This window comes from Talpa occidentalis, unplaced genomic scaffold (assembly GCF_014898055.3).
Source record: "Talpa occidentalis isolate TD23 unplaced genomic scaffold, MPIMG_talOcc4v2.1 talOcc4.15, whole genome shotgun sequence".
In the NCBI taxonomy this organism is placed as follows: Eukaryota; Metazoa; Chordata; class Mammalia; order Eulipotyphla; family Talpidae; genus Talpa; species Talpa occidentalis.
This window is the reverse complement of record NW_023601543.1, coordinates 43,533,331-43,546,286: the sequence shown is the minus strand read 5'-3', so window position 1 is coordinate 43,546,286 and position 12,956 is coordinate 43,533,331. Positions and strand designations below refer to the sequence as shown.

At 35.6% G+C, this 12,956-nt stretch overlaps 1 protein-coding gene across 3 annotated transcripts in view; it reads right to left on the bottom strand.

Annotated features, from left to right (window-relative positions):
- Nucleotides 1-4,799: 4,799 nt before the first annotated feature.
- Nucleotides 4,800-12,956, bottom strand: part of ABCB7 (ATP binding cassette subfamily B member 7) — a 121,474-nt gene continuing 113,317 nt past the window's right edge. For all 3 annotated transcript variants that reach the window (XM_037512241.2, XM_037512237.2, XM_037512238.2), the window contains 2 exons: nucleotides 9,243-9,350; nucleotides 4,800-5,099 (listed from right to left, as the gene is read on the bottom strand). In XM_037512241.2, the coding sequence (XP_037368138.1) occupies nucleotides 4,887-5,099; nucleotides 9,243-9,350 (321 nt within the window). In that variant the 3' untranslated portion in view covers nucleotides 4,800-4,886. The remainder of the gene's footprint in view (nucleotides 5,100-9,242; nucleotides 9,351-12,956) is intronic.

Here is a 12,956-nt window from a genome sequence, read left to right as displayed (position 1 = left end):
TGAACACACAGCCTTTTGAAGCCCGAGCTCACCATGCTCTCAGGAGGGTTCTTCTTGGTTCCATCTTTGCTTCAATTAAACTTTGGGCTATTCTGATGCTTTGCTTGCACCAGCTCCTCGGAATTGCTCCCCAGCATCATTTCCATTGTTTTTGACAATGCCCTTAAGGATGGAACTCTCCAAGCAGTGTTTCCAATGAAGTCAATTCCCTTAGGCAGAACTGTGGAGTTCTTGGTCCTCATTCCAGGCCTCTCACAAGCCTACCAGCCTACCACTGAACCAGAGTTGGGGTCAGGATGCCCAGAGTGAAAACATCACTCTATGAATGGGCACTATGGAATGGTTGTGGTCCCCGGTAGTATCATTTTTCCTCTCCTTGAGTAAAACCTTCAAACTCTGAGTGACCTATAGTAGAAAAAGTCAGGGCTCCAGTATTCTCAGCCTGTGCATCCTATGGGGAGGGGAGCGGGTGGTGGAAATGCTCTCTACTCCTCTTGGTTGTGGCTGCCTAAACTAGTTTCTGTAACATAAGGGGGTAGGGTGTGGAAACACAGACAACCCTGGCTTGCCTCCAGGGTGAAGCCATGGCACCAGAGAGGGAGCGTGGGGAAGAGGGCACCCTCTCTCCCACCATCTTCATGAAAGCTGCCCAGAACAGAGTACCCAGAGTAGAGTACCAGCAACACAGATCTGGTCGGGTGGAAGATATTTAGGTCACTTCTCAAATGCTACAAACTCTTGCTCTTCTTACTGATTTAACAGCTTTTTTGGAATGAATGTCTCACTGTTCGCTACATGCCCTTTGGACAATTTCTAGAGACTTTAACTGATCGTACTTTTTTAAAAGAAGTTTTACCAGTTTTGCTGAAGAGGGTCTATTGCATTCCTTACTTCGTCATTCTGGAAGTCTCACCCTTCAATATATTTTTGAATACAACTTCTGAGTGGAAATGTGGTTCAGCAAAAACAGAAATAGACTGGGTATCAGAAGCCAGGGTTTTCATTCCAGCCTGTCCTCTAGCAAGTTCAGCAACTTCTCCTGAAGTTCAGTTTCCTTATTTATAGAATGAAGAAATTATATTAAAGGAATTCTAAATCCCTTCCAACTCCAAAATCCTGTGATTTCTATGTAATAGAAATTAAATAGAGTCATCAGTGAAAAACATTCTACTGTAGCTGTGTGAGAACAAGAAATATGGAAATAATCCACTGCCCTTTTATTGACCAAAAATGTTCCAACCTGTTTTTAATTAAAACATGCAGTTCATTTCAATTCTAGGTAAACTAATCAAAATGCTAGCTTAATACACTGTTCAAAGACAAGACATTTCTCCACCCTAAAAGTTTCCTTCCTAATTCATCAGAACTGAAGATGCCTTTCACTAACTGGTCATCAAAAATATGACAGGTTAATGCTAACTGAAAGCACTGTAATTTGGTATAATTTTACCCATTTATGAGTTCTGCAATTACTTTCTGTCTGAGAGAATTCCAAATTTTCACCTTCTGCATAAGGCTATAAGGTCTTACTCTGAGTGTCTATAAACTCCCTGAACTTATTCTGAATGTGTGAATGTATCAGTTTTCCCTTTGCATTGCAGAACAGAGTTGCTTCAATGGGACACCCATTTCTAGTCACAAAAACATTGTTTATTTAGTAAAGATTATCTGCACAGATAGCTACAACAATAAAACTGTGGGAATTAGCCTCCCTCACTGAGTTATTTTGTCTTAACTGTTTTAATCAGTTTATTTGACTTAATATTGCCATGTACTATACAGTTTACAATCAAAATCTATATATTCAAAGATGAAAGAGAAGGAACCTTTTTATAATTTAAGAATGCAGCCACTGCAAACATATTTAAATGCTTTCAGATGTTAATCCATATAAGGGACAGTTACAAAGTAAAAGAATTATGAATATACACTGGCAAAAGTTGCTACTCACTGACACATCCAACAATTAGGATCAATAGAAGCAAGATGGCAATATGGGGTAGTGATCCAGTAATAAGAACATATAATCTCTAAATATTTCACCTTTTTAAAGGATAACATTTTAAAATCAGTCATCTTCAAAAAATGAGCTTTGTCAACACCTAAGGGGAAAGGAAAATATTTAAGGTATATAAAAGGTGCAAATCCCTGCAGAGGAACATAAATGTGTATTTTCAGTTTGTCAAAATGATAAGGCCTTTTTCTCACTCCTGCAAGTGACCCTTAGACTATGTTCAAAATTTTCCAAATGACTCCATTTGCTCACCAAAATAATTTAAAAAAAACCTTCAGGTAGGCATCTACCCAGTTTGAATGATCTCAAATTATGATTGTTTCAATTTAATTTTTGTATACTAGGACTTCCTTGGGCAAAATTAAAATTTTCAATCTTTAAAATAAAGGGATATAAGAATAAAACCCTATCATTGTTTCATTTTCAGAGTCCATGCGACAAAACTAGTTTATTCATGCAAATACATTAAAAAACATAATGCTGTCGGGCCTCCCCTGGTGGCGCGGCGGTTGAGCGCTGGGCTGCGAGGCTGCCCGCAGCTTCTGCAGCGCTGGTTCGTTCCCAGCCACTGGCGAGAGTCCCACAAAAACAAAAACAAACAAACAAACAAAAAAAAACAAAAAACATAATGCTGTCACATTGATTTAGAAATTTATATACTTTATCCTCTTGTGTGGGTATGTAATACTGTAATGTAGAATTAGTACATTAAAACAAGTGCCCCTTTCTCCGGGCATTTCCTCTGAGAGACTATTTTAGGAGGCTTTTCTTTCATTTTAATTTGTCAGTTATTTCATAGTGTAGAGCAACCTTAATATGACAGCGCTGAAAGAAAACTCTTTAAGATTTAGTTATGGCCCTTATACTAACCAGGTTTTTTCAGGTAATTTAAGATTTACTAGTTGAAAATATGATCTAATGACCACAATAGTCCAACAGTCTAGAGACCACCTTTAATCATATGAAAAGAAAATAACTTCAAATCTCTTAGTGGGGAACTTATTCCTAAAAACATTCTTGTCCTTTGACAAAATGTTCCCCATATCACAGAGTCACTTTCTGTGATACTTTGAATACCACTATTCACACTCCAAGTGAATATTACTAATGGTTACCTTAATTTTACCTGCTTGATTATGCAAGTAAATTAAATCTTTCCATCAGTATCACTGGATATATATAGAAGAAATTAACAGAAAAAAAAATTCTATTTAGATTAACCACATTCCTAGTTGTTCCTAGTTGATTTAGTCAACAGAAGTACTCTTTTTCCTGTCAGCAGAGCAATAAAATCTATGGCTTCAGAATAAGTAATGTCCATAAAACCCCGTTTTGCAGTTGATTACATATCTCAGTATTAACTCCAATTTCAAAAGCAAGATCCTATATCACTCTTGAGGCTAAGACTGAGTATGAAATAATGGCTTCAAGCTACTTATCAAATAGCCTTTATATAACAAAACTGGACACCCAGTTAGGTAAGTTCAGATATCTATATACCAATGACAACAACACAAAACAGGAAACAATCTATTAGATTCACATACACCAAATTATCATTTAAAACACATTTAAATCATAATCCAATAAAATACCTTAATTCCTTTTCTGAGAAATAAAATCTCATTATATTAAGTTATTGGCCATCCATGAAATAGAGAAGTTTTTCAAACGAAATCATTACTACTAAACATATTAAAGCAAATTCGAGTTGAAAAAGAGAGGCGTTTTCTAAGTGAATAAATACTAACATTTTCTAATAATTTCTAGCAGGTAAAACTTGGATTATATTGTTCAAGCTTAGAAGATCCCATTAAATTCCTGAAAAGGGAAGACCTTATAATGAAGTAATTCTGAAATGTTCACAGACTTTTGTCTTGATCATTTGAAGTATATATATATATACTTAATCTTTTCCTATGTACTGAAGTCCTTAATAATTTTTAGGTGGATGTTGCTCTACACATGTGTGAACATGTGCAAATAAACAAATATATGTGCATGTGCACATCCCACCTAGTTGTTTTTTTGTATAATTTCAAATAGCAAAAGCAATGCTTTTGAGATGGAAATAGAAAAGACCATCAACTTCCTAGGTTTTTTAGATTACTCCCAGTATGGCAACTCTCAAATTACATAATGCTGTTAATTTAAAAGAAATGCATTTTGGTCCAAGATAGAGCAACACCTGGTTTTGGTGGAAAAATAAAATTCCTGTCCTAGATGATAGTTATAATAATGGTTAATGATGATGACTATTCTACAAACCAACATGAGAATTAAGGGTTTTCTTCCAAAAGGTTTATAATGACAAGTACTTTTTAAAATGTAATTATAGATATCTACACCAAGACATCTGAAGTATGCATGTCTATTTCTGGCAAGCTCTAATTTTTAATGTGCTTATAAATTCATTTCATATCACAGAAGTATTTTAGTGAGGGATGGGGAAGAGAACCAATGAACCTCCAATTTCCTGTTTTGTTTTTTTTTTTTTTAAAAAATAGAAACACTTTCCATCTAGATTGGCAGCATTGAGGAGGATTTAAAAACTACAAAAATTTGGAAAGCAATTTGATTCATTTGGTTGTGGATATCTAATAGCCTCAGAAATGAAATGGGGTGAAGTAAAACAGTGACAAAAATTATGCTTTGAACACATCTAAGGATGTAAGAGGAAAACAATTGGGGGATAAATATAGATACTACATTAAATCAACTGTAAAGATGTAAAACTCAAATCCCCTTTCAAATAAATCTTATCTAAAAGGATTCTAGAAAATGAGAATGTGTGATTTTTTTTTTAATAGAACAATTCTGCTTCAGTGCAAATATGTGGTCAAGAAAAAGAAAAGAAAATGTCTCATGTGCCTTAGCAGGAACAGTTTCCACAGCCTTTCACACTGTTGACAATTTCTTCTTGTAGTTTCTTCCTTTCCTCCTCTTTGGACATATTTTCTTTCTTTGCATCCCATTTGGGGTTATGGCTCTGCATACGGCTGCTCTGTGTATGCCACATTTCTGAATAGATACTGCTAGGGTTCGCAAGCAAACCATGGTGGGTACCACGTTCTGCTACTCTACCCTAAGAAAGCAAAAACAGAGAAACATAGAAAAAGGTCATATTAACCAGCATAACAACTGAAAATACATAACACTATCTAAGGATTTGACTCATGAAAATAGCTGTCCCAACTGTTTATCCATAGTATAAGTGGGAAAATTTGAGGTAGTAATGCTTTCTTCACTGCTGCATTATCACTCCAGTGGACAAACAAAAAGCTATGAATTCCATATACTGCAAACTATTTCACCTAATGGATATCAAACTCTAATGTTTAATTTTTCATTTTGAAGGGCAAAAAAAGGAAGGCAAAATATTTTTAAGGGTGATATTTTCTGTAATCATAAGCATTTAATCAAAAGCACTGTTATTTATACAAGGATCTAAAGGATTTTAAAATAATATACCCAAATCCTTGTGTACTTTGAAATAAAAAAAGATTTCTCCATGGAAAGTTTACTTCTTCCAGGAGCTGTTTCTGCTAACAATGATTATTTTTTTAAGATTTATTTTTATTTATACATATAAGAGTTGGGGTACAGGCAAGAGGTGAGAGGATTCACCAGAGACAGAGCGGAGAACAGAACAGGCAGATTGACCAAAGTCCACTGCTAAGGGGAGCAGTGGGTGAGTCAGGAGAGGTCTGCTGCGCCATGTGGGTTGCTCCCTGGCCAGCCAAGATCAAACTTGTGCTGCAGAGGCTGCAGATTGCTTCATAGGTTGCATCTTAACCACTTGCGCCACCAGGGAAGCCCGCTAACAATGACTATTAAATCTAACACTGGGTAGATTTGGTAAAGATTCTAAACTCTTATCTATAATTAATATGTCTCTTGACATCGACTGTTAAACATGCTGGGAGACAAAGGGAATTTTGTCACCTTTACTGGTACTCCTGGTGATAGGACCTTTAAAAATATATCCTTAAGCAAAATAACTGAAATTTGTCTGTGTCCACTTCTGAGTGTTTAATTTAAGCATCCTCCTTGATTATTGGATGGGCAGTCTAAGAAAGAATAACTGTGCTTAGATGTTTTAACTGCTTTGGGTCTTGAAGAATGCAGTACTCAACTCTGTTATATGTATACCTTTTCATTGGCACGAAAGTCCCCATGATTACTCATTTTCAACTTCTCTTTATTGTGTCAAATACAAAATAAATTCTTAAATGAAAAATCTCATAAAAAATTATTACAGAGAATAGAATTATTTTTGTGAAAATACCAATGAAATAATCACAAAAAATTATCATGCAATAAAATGCATAAATTAAAGTTTTATTTGAATTAAAACACATATGTATATAGTTTAAAGTCCAGTAATATTTCAAAGCTTAAACCAGAAAGAACAGTTTTGGCTCCTCCTCCAAACATATACACAAACATACACACACACACACACACACACACACACATATACACATATATTTTCTATTATGGAAGATCTGGCACTCAGTGAACAGAATCAGAAACTTTTTTTCTATAATGAATTCATAGTGATAATTCTATTCCAATGTAACATCACAGAATTGTTTCTCTTCTTCTCCCATTCCATATTTGTATCTTTCTTTTCCTAAGAAAGACCTGTTTCCCAACAATACTAATTAGTGTATTTATTTAGTCATACAATAGATACAAAATAGTTTCAAAATGGCTATTCCAATACTACTACTACCAACTTCTTAAGTTTATATTTTCTTTCAGTTATTTTTGTTCTTAATATATTACACAAAAGGTATATAATCAGAGTAAAAGTTACTTGGCTTAAATATATTTTCTTTCTGTATGGTTATGTTATTTATTTATTTATCATGTAATTATAATTCACTCTGTATTCATTTTTTTTCTCCATCCTATTGATTTTTAAGTATTTGAATATATAAGAACATTAGCATTGTTCAAAGTAAAAATAAAATACAAAAAAGCATAATTAGGCGTCTCCTTCCCTCCCCTCTCTCTTCTATTTCCATCTACCCTATCAGTAGCCAGTCCTGTCAGTACCCAGTTTCTTTAGTTTCTACTTTATTTTCCATGAGTTTCTTTTTGCAGAAATAAGTAGATATACGTATATTCCTGTCCCCCCCCCACCCCCCTTGCAAAAGGTAGCACACTAGATAGTCTTTTGCAACTTACTTTTATTCATTTAAGAACATATCCTGGAACTCATGCCATATAAGTCTCCTTTTTTCTAACAGCATCTATCCTTACTTTAGAATGCTATATTTCTGGATGATTCTAATTATATGTTTAAAGTTTTCTTATGCTCTTGGCATTTTTCACATTTGCTACTGAATTCCTTTTTTTCCTGCTTGTTCTGGAGGTCTTTATTGTGCACTGACATTTAAGACGGAAGGACTAAAAAGCTGACCAATCCTGTGTGCTTGAGTAAGCTTTTCAACTTTTTCACTGTTGGATGAACAAGTGGGTACCTGGTCATTTTGTTGGGGTCCCCAAATATGAATCTCTTTTCTTTTTCCGAGGACCACTTTTGTTTCTCCAAAGAACACTTAAATTATCTACTTATGAGGGAAGGAGTGGTGGTAGAAAAAATAAACAATTGGTGTGATCTTATCCATCAGTATCTTTTGATTTCAAGTTAATCTCTCTCCTCTTTGTTAAAGTGCTGAGTATCTTCCTTGTGTTTCTGACTCAAGGGACTGAATTATTAATTTTCTGATAGATAAACCTACAGCCTCTTGCTAAGGTTGGAAGGGGATAATCACCAGGCCTCAAGGATTGAGGAAGGACCTTGAGAACACTATTTCATAGGTGGACTTACTATTATTATAAGAGACTGCTGACAGAGCACATGAGGTTACACTGGTTTAACTAGAAAATTAAAATCTTTGATATTAATAACCAAGCAATTAAAGAACCATCAAATTATAAGCATAGAAAAATTTTACATAGAGGTGCTATGATCATTAATAAATTATTTCTAATTATAATCTAAAACCCAAGTGCCAATGTTGTAATATAACTGCTTAGATATTGAACCTCATGGTATAAGGCAGATAAGCACAGGCCTGCTAAAGTACTTTAACATTTTACATTTGTAAAACAAAAAAAAGCTCCATCTACATTACTGCATATAAATGTAAAGTTTAATGAAAAGCACAAAACAGCAGATTTTATTTCATATTCTTGAACATCAAGAAGATAATAGGGTATATTTACAAAATTTCCCATTTAAGATATTTAGTACAGTCATACTGAAAAATAATCAATTTATTTTCTAATGAATATAAGCATTTATGGACAAACCAACAAAAAGACCTAGGGTCTCAAGTGTATATGTAACTTATAAAGGACATAATATAACCACCACAGAGCTAAACAACCTATAAGAATTTTAGCAGCATGAAAAATTACCCCCAAAATTCTATAGTAAGTACATGTGTCTTTTCTCTTAACTCCCAATACTCAGGCTTTCAAAATAAATAAAATAAAATTATTTCAAATAAAGGTTTATTTATTAGAAGTGAAAAATAATCATCAAAAAGGCTGAATGTGAGGCAAAAATCAACAGTGTTAGCCATAATCAGGAGAACATAGGGGAGAACATAGGGAGAACATAGCCTTACAGAGAGGAGAAAAGGAGAAGCACTACAATTTTCAAATCTACCAATCACAATAACAGTACTCTGATTTGTTTAGGTTTAGGACATTTAGATAGGAATTTCCTCAGAAGAGATTAAGCAGGTTATCCTTTTCTTTATCTTCCCCATAAGGAAAAAGATAAAATAAAAATGGTCATGGTTGAAAACAACCACTTGATTTTCTGGTAGTTTTCTTTTAGACATCAAGTTATTAGAAAAATGAAGATATAAAATACAATAGAGACTGATCAAAGATTCTCTAGAGCAAAAATGAATAGAGAAAAAATTTACATACATACTTTTAAAACCTACTTGTATCATACAATGATTTAATGCTTTCCTGATATAATTTTGCTATTAAAACTTTCATAGAGTGAGTTAATACAGTTCATTCCTTTTTGGAAGTCACACATATTATTTCCCATCAAAAGGGGGTAAAAATGGAAACCTACCAGGATTCAGTCTCATTCTAAGAATACAAATTCTTTAGAAAAACTACTTAAGTTCTATTTATAATAATTTCCAATTTTCTTCAGGTATTAAACTTTAAAAGTTAATTCTCTTACCTGGGCCAAGACAATGATTTCATCTGCATCAACCACTGTTGACAATCTGTGTGCAATGAAAATAGAAGTTCTGTGTTTGACTGCATCCCTCATGGAACTAAGAATAGTCTGCAAGTTTGACAACAAAGAGGAAGAAGGAATATAAGATCCATACACTAGGCAAATGTAAATCAAAATAATTACACATTTCCTAAAGGAACACATAAAATTCCAATTAATTATACATTGTGTAAACTTTATACCACTATCAAAAACGTGACCTAATCTCATAAATTACTAAATAGGAGAAAAATCAATCAAACAGAGAAGGCAAACATGACTTTAAGATATGCAACATTGGGCCTCCCTGGTAGCGCAGGGGTTAATGTCTCAGCGCTATCAAGCTATCCAGCCACTGCAGCATGAATTCAATCCCCAGCCAGGGGAGCTGATCCACATGGCGCAGCAGACCTCTCCTGTCTCCCCACTGTTCCCCTTAGCAGTGGATTTCTGTAGATCCACCTGTTCCGCTCCCCACTCTGTCTTTGGTGACTCTTCTCACCCCCCACACCTCTGGCCTACACCCCAGTTCTTGTATGCATAAATAAATAAAATAAACTTTAAAAAAGATATGCAACATTTCTTTAAATTACAAAGTTTGGGAGGAGGTTATGAATATTTTCTATACTTAAAAACAAATAATGATGACTCCAATGATATGAGCAGAGCCAACTATTAGGTTGTAGAAAAGTCATGATTTTTTTTCTGTATTTTTCAAAGGTCATTTACTAATATCAAGAATAAAGATCAATCAATGATATATTGCCTGTTTTTTTTTAAAGATTTATTCATTTATTTATACAAGAACCAGGGTACAGGCCAGATGTGCAGGAGGGTGAGAGGATTTCCCAGAGACAGAGCGGGGAGCAGAACAGGCAGACGGACCAAAGACACTGCTAAGGGGAGCAGCGGGTGAGACAGGAGAGGTCTGCTGCACCATGTGGGATCCTCCCCGGCTGGCCGGGATTGAACCCACGCTGCAGAGGCTGCGGACAGCTTCACAGCGCTACGCTCAACCCGCTGCACCACCAGGGAGGCCCGCCTGTTTTTTTTTTTTTTTTTTTTTTGATAACCTTTTGCTGTCTTTCAGTGAGCTTCATCATTCCCTGCTCATAGAAGGACATATTTTTATCAGCAAAAAACTGAACAAGGTGCTGATTTACAGCCTCATCTGAATTGAATGTTATACCACGCAAGGAGTTTTATTTAAGAGAGCAAAACATGTGGAAGACTGATGGCACAAGATCAGGTGAGTATGGTGGATGTGGTAACATCCCATTTAAACTCCAATAATTTCTGATGGATGATCCCACTTGTGTGTGGTCTTGCACTGTCATGATGGAACACAACTCCTTTACAATTAACAAACTCTGAACAGTTTTGGATGATGGATTCATTCAAACTGCCCAGTTGCTGATAGTACACATTTCAATTGGTTGTTTGGTTCCTTGGTAGGAGTTTAAAAAACACGACACCTTTAAAATCCCACTACACTGAGTGCATAACTTTCCTCTGATGAATATCTGAATATTTTGATGTCATTTGAGGTGACTTATCACATTGGGACCATGACCGTTTGCACACCACATTGTTGTAAAGAATCTACTTATCATCAGTTATCAGTCGCTTCAAAAAAGGATCATTTTTCTCACATTTAATAAGCATATTGCAGATGTTTATATGGGTCGTCAAATGAACTCTTTGAGTTCATGAGGAACCCAATTATCGAGCTTGCTTAACTGTATCCCAGCTTTTTCAGGTGGTTGTGAACATTTTAATGATGGATGTTCAATGTTTTTGCAATCTCTTATGTCATGTAATGTGGGTTTGACTTGATCAATGCCTTTATTTTGCTGTCATCAACCTTGGTGGGCCACCCTGACCGAGGAGCATCATTGAGATCAAAATCACCAGCATGGAATTTCGTGAACCATCGTCAGCACTGACGTTCTTGTGGCACATTCTAACCATAAACTACTTTATGCAACTTCTCACAGGCTTGACGCACGTTCTTCACTTTACGGAAGTAAAACAGTAAAATATGGTGAAAATGCAGAGTTTGGTCTTCTATCTTCAACTTGTAAAATCTCTAAAACTCAACCAAATTGCTCAATTAAAAAAATTTTATTTTATTTATTTATGCATACAAGAACTGGAGTGTAGGTCAGAGGTGCAGGGGGTGAAAGGATTCACTAGAGACAGAGTGGGGAGCAGAACAGGCAAATCTACTGAAATACACGCTGCTAAAGGGGAACAGCAGGCAAGACAGGAGAGGTCTGCTGCGCCACAGATAGGTTAGGTCCCTGGCCAGGCATCCAACTCAGGCTGTAGAGGTGATAGCACTGAGACTTAACCCCTTGTGCAACCAGGGAGGCCCTCAATTTATTTAGAATAAAGCTAGAATGGTCAACTGTCAAATGACCAGCAATAACATAGATGCGAATGGCTCTAATACTTCCACTAGTGAGTCATCTGTTGCAAAAATGTATCATGACTTTTCTGACAACCCAATATAATGTTTATCTGGTCAATGAGAGAAAAAATAAAATGAGGAGCTATTCAAGTGATAGAATGCAGAGAAATTTTTTAAAAATCAAAAGAAAGATTTGAGTCTTTCAAATCTTTGGGACTTGAAAAAGTCTCCCAAAGAAATACTCAAAGGGTACAGAAGAATTTGCTCTTCCTTAATTCAAACTCAGGACAGAGGGTATGACAAATTGAATTGTACATTTAACCTGAGGAAACTTCTTTTTCAAAACCACTGTGACTTTTTAATGCATTCTGAAAAGTACATTTTTGTTTACTGTCTGTAAAGTTGAAGAGAGCTGTATATATATATTCAGGTATACATGGAAACTTGAGTACAGCTGTCCAGATGGAAATAAGGTATATATGTGTGGGGGTGGAGGTGGGGGGTAGATACCAAAAGTTTCTAAAAATATTTCTAAACATTGTATTTATTAAAGAAATAAAATTACCAAGAATAATGGTTACCAGGAAAGGACATCATATTTTACTAGGCAGACTGGAAATCAAATGCAGGGCCAATTCTAAGAAAAACTGTAAATGTTTGTGGAACTTTTCTTCTTTATTCTCTTGAACTTAAATTCTGAGATTATACTGAATGCTCTAGACTTTTAAAAAAGGCCCATTAAAATTGACCAAATGTGGGCCTCCCTGGTGGCCTAGGGGCTCACCAGGGGTCAAGTGTCAGTGCTATCACCACTATGACCTGACTTTGATCCCTGGCCAGGGAGTGAACCCACACGGTGCAGCAGACCTCTCCTGTCTCGCCCGCTGCTCCCCTTAGCAGTGTATTTCAGTCAATCCACCTGTTCAGTTCCACACTCTGTCTCTGGTGGATCCTCCCACCCCCCACACCTCTGGCCTACACCCCAGTTCTTCTACGTAAAAAAAAAAAAAAAAGGACCAAATTTGAGCAGTCCTTTGCTAGCTCTGTGAGATAATACAGCTATGTGACTAAAATAATGACTACTAGTCAGACTTTTGTGTTAAATGTGGAACACACAGTTTTTGGTATGAAGTGCTTATATAAGCAGGTTCTTCATCTGAATGGGATCGGGTGTTACGTAATATTCCCTTTAAATATAACAATCCTTCATATCAAACTTAGAAATTAAGCTGTCTTAAAATCAAATAATATGGGGCCTCCCC